We start from the raw sequence: 7,444 nt of genomic DNA, 5'->3' as shown, positions 1-7,444 counted from the left end.
ACTTTTTAGCGCGGACCCGACGTCCATATAATTGTAAGTCAATGATAGTAAACTTGAGTATATACATATATGGTGTGAAAACACAATTCCTAAATTTTCACGAGAGAAAAAAATGGAAACTTACCTCGAATTTTTACAAGAAAACCGTTGTATTCAATAGGTGCTTTACATACTAATGATTTTTTTTTATGTTAGCTATAATTTCGTTTGTAAAAAAATAAATTTTGAAATAAACCCAGTGTCCCTGCTGTTCGACCCAAGCAAAATGAACCATAGTCGCGCGTCTGTAGCGCCTCAGTAATTTTTAGTTCACTAATAAATTGTGCAAAACTGGCGCACGTGTTATGACAGTGACGCTGCAACTACGCTTCAAATATTGTATGAACTTTAGTAATGGCGCGGCTGCAGCGCCACCGTGGTGCCATTGCAGCGTTTCTAAAGCGTCTAATTTGAAGGCATCCTATATGCGTAACCTATACTATACACATGGAAACCTACATTTGAAATAGTCTCAAAGTCTCGGTTTTCCTTAGATTTCCGATTTCGGTAGCCTTAATTCTGAATTCTGATTATCATAGTACTTAAAACATTATGAAGGACAACTTCGCCTCACTTAGTAGATAACACCCTCATTAATAACATTTTTATAACCATATTATCTGTACCTATACTGTGCATGCGTTATGGTGCCACTGAAAAAAAAAACTGTCGTGTATCTTGTGTTGTATCTTTTGTTGTAACATCAGACAGTCACATAATGAAAAAGTGCATCTACAAAAGAGTCTCTGTTTTTTATATTTGATGAATGAATGAATGAATGAATGACACCAGCCCGTTACACCAAGTACCAAGTTTATATTTTTTTAAACAACTGACCCACTTGATATTTTAAAATGTTTCCAGTAGATCAGAGGTAGGGCACAAGAGTTGTGTAGAGTGACTGTAATTTCACCAGCACCCTTACGCTGCGAAGCCGGAAAGCAGCTTGGCGGCAGAAATAGGTAAGGTGGCGGTACTTCACTGGACGCCCTGTTTCACAAGGAACTTTACTACCACTAAAACACTCAAACAAACATCTATTTATATTTACCTTCTGCAGTATTCTGTACTCAGCCATCATGAGCGTGCACCACCCGACGACACCAGATATTATCATTAAGAGCACGTATCTCATCACGCCTGGCGAGACCCAACGCCAATGTGCATGCTCCGGAACTGTAAGTGAATTTATAATTATGTAGGTATAAATATCTTTTTCTCTTTATAATATTATGTGACGGAACACATCGTGCGCCTAATGGTAAGGTACATGCATATCTATAACGGTTGCAGTGCCACTCAGAACGTTAAATCTATTATAGCTACTGCACCCGTCACCCTGAGACATAAGTCGACAAGTCCCGTGTGCCTGTAATTTCACCAGCACCCTCACCTTTCAAAACCGGCACACAGTAATGCTGACATTACCGCTTGGCTGCAAAAACAGATAAGGTGGCAGTACTACCCTCGATGAACTCTTTCACAAAGAGCTCTACTGCTACTTAATCTTTTCTCCTGTTTGAAGCCTTTCGTAGCCTGATCGCCTGAAGCCTGTAGGTCAAACCACCTACCGTCTCTCAAGCAAAGAGCGTAGGTTTGCACTTTTGAGCAAAAGTAAGAAACCCTGATTACAAGTAGCACTAGGGCTCTCCCTCCGCAGGTAGGCAAGTTAGCATGCCATGGGGATTAGCAGGATTTAAAAAATAAAATAAAATAAAGGTGAGTGCGGTGCATTTTTATGATTTATGTAAATTTTGCTGTACATTAATGCATACCATGATAACGTTTGGTCTATATGCTATTTGATAGGAGTGCAATAAATAACAGAACAGAATACTGAATTTTGTTAATAATTCTCAGCGTGGTCTGAAATTGGGAGGTGCAGGTCAAAACGGGTTAAATAGGTAAAACCTTCCCCGCGCTTATTACTTTGTATGAATGCATTCTTTTAATTTAATATAGTTATAACAGATGGTGTTTAACTTTGAAGAAAATCTCAGAAAACTTTTTGGTATATGTATTCTCTAGATAATAAATAAAGTAGACATTTCTTGTACCAAGAGAAGGAGTAGTTTGTGTCGCCACGGGCAATACAAAGTGTTACTTAGCTTCTCAATAATATGGTATATTTATTTTAAAGGCAGACAGCGGCTGTGCCACGTCTGGCTATGTAGCGCGATTCCATGGTGGTTGCCTTATAACATGCTTACAACAGAGTACCAGAACCAATTTAGAAAAGTTCAATTCCCAAGTTGATTCTTACGGGAATCGAACACGGAATTTACCGGGGTTCTACCCAAAACACCCAAACCAAAACCATTTAGAGAAGTTCAAGTAAATTGTGTTTTTATTTAGATATATTTGTTTTTCAGTATCAGTTGATTAATCTGATATTATTAGGATTTTTTAATTTCTCGAATAAACTCGAGAGAGTTTACAAATCAGGTACCTACGAGAATTCTTAAAACTAGAAAAATTAAAATATGTCGAGAAATCAGAAACCTAAGATGTAATTCGTATTATGTTGTACTTTTTTGCCCGCTTATGGTACCAGTTTTATCGACCCCCTATGGGAAAAACAGGTTTTATGCAATTTTTTCTAAAGTGACGTTGCTTAGAAATGTTGATTATATCTTTTGTTATTTATAATAATTATAGTAGCCAAAGAGCTTGTGTTATTTTGGTTATATTAACTGGTTCATTAACGGAAACTCTGGCAAACAAAGTGATGGGACGAACTAGTCGTGCGCCTGGTGGTAAGCGACACGCCTATCCATAACAGTTGCAGTGCCACTTGAGCTTTTAATCGCAAAGACTTTCGACAACGGCTTTCTGAGACATAAGTTGACAAGCCCCATGTGCCTATAATTTCACCAGCACCCTTACCCTTCAAAACCGGAACACAGTAATGCTAACATTACTGTTTGGCGGCAGAAATAGGTAAGACGGCAGTACTTCCCTGGACGAACTCTTTCACAAGGTGATCTACTGCTACTGTTTTGTAAGGTGCACCATAGTCACCCTTCAGCACCAAGCATGGTGGCAAATAATGATCAACCTTACCTGAATTGATCTCTAATGAATAAAAAATTGTATGCATACTCACTACAACAGGCGTCGGAGAAATGTGTGCACATGGTCGCCATGCTGCACTCAGTGATGTTCGCCATCACTGACTGCATTATTTCACAGGCTTGGTAGCACATGTGCTCGACCAGACCGATATGATTTAACGATCTAAAAATACAATTTAAGGGTACGCCTATATCGGTCCAACTTCACTGCGAGTAAACTTGCGCACATCATGTCCTTACGCGTTTGAATATACAGTGGAACCGGTGTGAAAAACTTATTAATAAATCAATTTTATGTACGTGGCATCGGGTAATATATGGCATTGTAGTAGCTTAGGAAATGTGTTGCTAGATCGGAGCGGCACGTGTCGGTCATGCGCACGTGCAGGCTAATATGGGCGCCTTCAAATTGGGCGCTTCTACTCACTACTAACTTTTATACAATATTTAGAAGCGGAGTTGCATCGCGCGCCATTTTTGCAGTCACAGTCAGTGAACTAAAAATTACTGAAGCGCCACAAACGCGTCACGCAGCGCTTCCACAAGCTTCTAAATTGAAGGCACCCAGGTGAAGTTTCAGTTATGGAAGTGGCATCTTGGTGCCCACCATCAGGATACCAAGACACCAAGATAGTTATTAAGGGTAGACTTCACTATTAACACTGGTTTGTCACTTAACTTCACTTCAATGGCCGCAACGAGGTAAAGGCTTTTCCGCCACAAAAGATCTACTCCCCCATGCAGTCTATCGCTCAGCATTCCCATCGCTGTGTTAATCGACGAAGCACCCATGCTGCCAAAATCTTCGTCGATTAGTCACGAGATCTGTTAAGTCACTCGGCAATAGCCACGTTTCCTGAATAGTTACGTTACGTAGGGTAAATCGACTATGTTCTAGTATACTCAGTGCTCAAGTGACAGTTTTTGATCTAGATTAGAACCATCCATTACATTTGATTCGCATCTTCAATACTCCTTGGTCGAAAATGAATAAATCGCCTAAGTGAAATGCTATCGGGACATAAATTATCATCCGAAAACAATTTGTGGAAGGCACACTAATTTATACGAATTGTGGGTTGTAATGTCCATTCGTTAAAAGCAAAAAACATGGTGCGCGTGTCGCTTCCGCTCGGACCACCCGATACGAAATGCATAATGTTTTTTCGTTCTTAATATAAAGATCTTAAAGTTTCTGACCGGCTTAACGCTCGCCTGTGCACGCTGCCCACCAGGTTTATTTTTCATAAATCAGTATGTGCAGCTGTCTACTCGCAGTGAAACGTCGACCCTACAGATGGGTCATATGAATTAAAATAACGCACACATAATAATAAAGCACACACTCAACAATGGTGTGTCACTGTGCTGTTTTCATACAAAAGTCTTAGCTGAGTGTACTTACTTAAACATCTCTTCTGCTTAAGTAACACGGTATGGTCGATTCTAGTATTATTATTTCTATTGTATTACATAATCTTAAGCCCACATTACATTTTTGCTGTTTAGCACAGACATGGCTACACAGTTTTATTACTAAAATAAAGAAAAAGGACAGATCGAACAGTTATTTCAATATACATACTTTTTTCTTTATACGAAATACAGTCCACAACAATTTTCAGTTATCCATTGGACCTCGACATTTGTCGCAAATTAAATGCGGGAGAAATATTTACAATAATTTGAATGGAAACTGAACCAATTAAGTACTTGATCTGTGACTGTACCGTGTTACATCACTATTTAAATCACTTTATATCTTTATGCGCACAGCTATTTTTGTACGTAGCGCATATTATTATAATATTAATAATAAAGTCAAGGAGCTCTATTATTTAAAATAAACTATTACTTGTGGATAAAATATACGTCTATAAACAGGTTTATACACCGAAGTTACTTTCTCGCATTAAATTAACTTATCGACGATAATAAGGCAGGTTGATATTTTACTTAGAATGATGTCATCCTTTATTTTTATTTTATAAAATTAATAATCATTTCTGTCCGACTGATTGGCTGATGTGTGTCCTGAATTGCATCAGATACAATTAAATAGATTTAGGTATTCAAAGATCATTTCTGATCACTGAATATCTAAATTTGATAATTATCTTTAGATATTATTTAAAGCCTTTGATTCCTTTCGATTTCCTAAAAATATTTGTCTTGTTTTGTTTGTACTCACAGAATAATTGTACAGCATACCTTACAGAAGTTACAAAGCTGTAAAGAGGATGAAACTCCAGCACACCATCGATAACGTCGCCCATTACTCTCGTGTTGTGTTTTGGAAGCCATAATATATCTACGACTTGCGGGGCCATCACACCTGCCCGAGATAAATATAAAATTATAGTCCAACGAAACTATTAGGGGCAAACAAGAGGGTTAACTTGGAAGATACAAAGTTTCCATTTAACTTTGTTGATAATACTCTGCTTGACCCAATACCTATACTGTTGTTGTAAGATACATGACAATTTGTCACATAAGATAATAAATACTAACCATTTTTATATTATTATACGTATTGACACGTGGCTACAAATACGATCATATTATTCTCGTCTAATGTACAGGGTCAAGAGCACGTCAAGCTTTACACTTAAGATTTAAATCCAACTCTATGCCGCTTACGATAAGAACGGTCCAAATTACAAAGTGTCAAGCTTGATGTGCTCTTGACTGTACTAGTCTCGTGAACATAGAGAGCCAACATACTTATTGACGCTTAAGCCGATTAAACCGGTCTGAAAAAGCTTTACGTCCAAGCAATAAGGGCAAAAAAGACAGAAGGTACTCGACACAGGCGAAACGGACAGCACCTTTTTCGCTCTTATGATATGGGCATAAAGATTTCTGGCAGACTAAAACAGATCCCGCGTCTATAAGCCTGGTAATTCTCACAGCCACGGTACAGATATTAAAAACGCGAGTTAAATAGTTAGTTTCGCAACATTACTAGAAGCAACCATACTTACCGAACAGTACATTGAAAAAGAAAAGAGTGACAAATCCAACGCCCGGTCCATTAAATAAATACGAACATATATAAACGAACGGCAACATGCTGGCTCCGTACACCGTCATGAGAATAAGTACGCGAGCTAGAACAGGGTACAACGAGAACACAAATAATATATTTTTTATTGGTTCCGGCACTTACGCGCAGTCTCGAACTCTACCGCAGTTGGTAGAGTTGAAAACTACTGAAAATAGCAGTAATTAACCTATCATACTAAACTTTTTCGTGTTTTTCAGGGTCTGAAAAATTATCAAGAACCTAAATTAATCATAGATCTGAAAGTTTCATTCGTTCTTTTCAGAGCTATATTCGCTAACTTTGTCATTTTTATTAACGAATCTACGTGGAACACTTTTCTATGTTGAACTATTTACTCACATATTTGCCTGAATGTAGAAATTCCAATGACTTTAAAAAGGGCACACGAGATCAGAATAGGGATGTTGACGAGCTCGAACCACACCCAATCGAAGACAAAAGCGCTACCCCACATGACGACGGGACTTAGTCCAGCTGCTTTTTGGAGCAATTTAGCTCGAGTTGTACGTTCCTATTACAAAGTAAACTCAATTAAGTTCCAAAAAAACAGTTATGAACATTGGTGGGTTTGGGTGCTTCGGTTAAACTATGACTTCGAATAAATACCTTACCGATCAGTCGTCAACATTATTTTAGCTAACTTTAGATAAGCATAATGTTGCCACAAGTTCTTACATATTTTTTTCAAAAATCGCTTGCAGTAACGTTTTTGGTTTCTAAAAGCGCATACAAAATAAACCCAAAAATTAATTTTGACTTGGGATACCTGCTTTTCTACTGCGTAATTGAATGTTACGTTATCAGACAGTGACCACATTAATTAACGCGGTATCGGTTTGAGCCAGTCAGAAAAGGCTGCACGGCCTTCTCGCCAGTGCGAAACAGACTTTCTTTGGTCTTTTTTGCTCTTGTTAGAATAGAATTGGAAAAGTTTATTAGTAAGTAAACGGATTGATCAAATTTTGAAAAGGAGACGTGCTCGTTTCTGCGATTCAGCAGGGAGTGACAACTGAACGAAACAAAATGAGAATGATGAAGCAAAGGAATTAAAGAATGATTCTTTGAAAACAAGTGACCAGGAACCAGAGAAAAGGTGATAAAAAGGCGGGATGACGATGTAAAGAGGTCACAACGCATTGACTTACAAATAAATGGACGACGGGTCTAATACAAAAACCACGAAAAAATGTCCCAAGTCAACCTATTTAAACGTAGTGACATGTAAAGGAATATGAAAAAGCTAAAACGTTGAATTTAAATT

The 7,444-nt window shown here is 38.0% G+C and overlaps 1 protein-coding gene across 1 annotated transcript in view; it reads right to left on the bottom strand.

Moving 5' to 3' along the window:
* The window catches only part of LOC113238666 (ATP-binding cassette sub-family A member 3-like), a gene marked incomplete at both ends in the record, with an annotated part of 10,854 nt that extends 4,160 nt beyond the window's left edge, over positions 1-6,694 (bottom strand). The window contains 5 exons of the mRNA XM_026475502.1: positions 1,091-1,215; positions 3,146-3,276; positions 5,325-5,448; positions 6,101-6,226; positions 6,523-6,694. Of these exons, the coding sequence (XP_026331287.1) occupies positions 1,091-1,215; positions 3,146-3,276; positions 5,325-5,448; positions 6,101-6,226; positions 6,523-6,694 (678 nt within the window). The remainder of the gene's footprint in view (positions 1-1,090; positions 1,216-3,145; positions 3,277-5,324; positions 5,449-6,100; positions 6,227-6,522) is intronic.
* Between the last annotated feature and the right edge of the window lie 750 nt (positions 6,695-7,444).

This window comes from Hyposmocoma kahamanoa, unplaced genomic scaffold (assembly GCF_003589595.1).
Source record: "Hyposmocoma kahamanoa isolate Upper Pololo Valley unplaced genomic scaffold, ASM358959v1 97310, whole genome shotgun sequence".
In the NCBI taxonomy this organism is placed as follows: domain Eukaryota; kingdom Metazoa; phylum Arthropoda; class Insecta; order Lepidoptera; family Cosmopterigidae; genus Hyposmocoma; species Hyposmocoma kahamanoa.
This window is presented reverse-complemented; position numbering and strand designations above follow the sequence as displayed.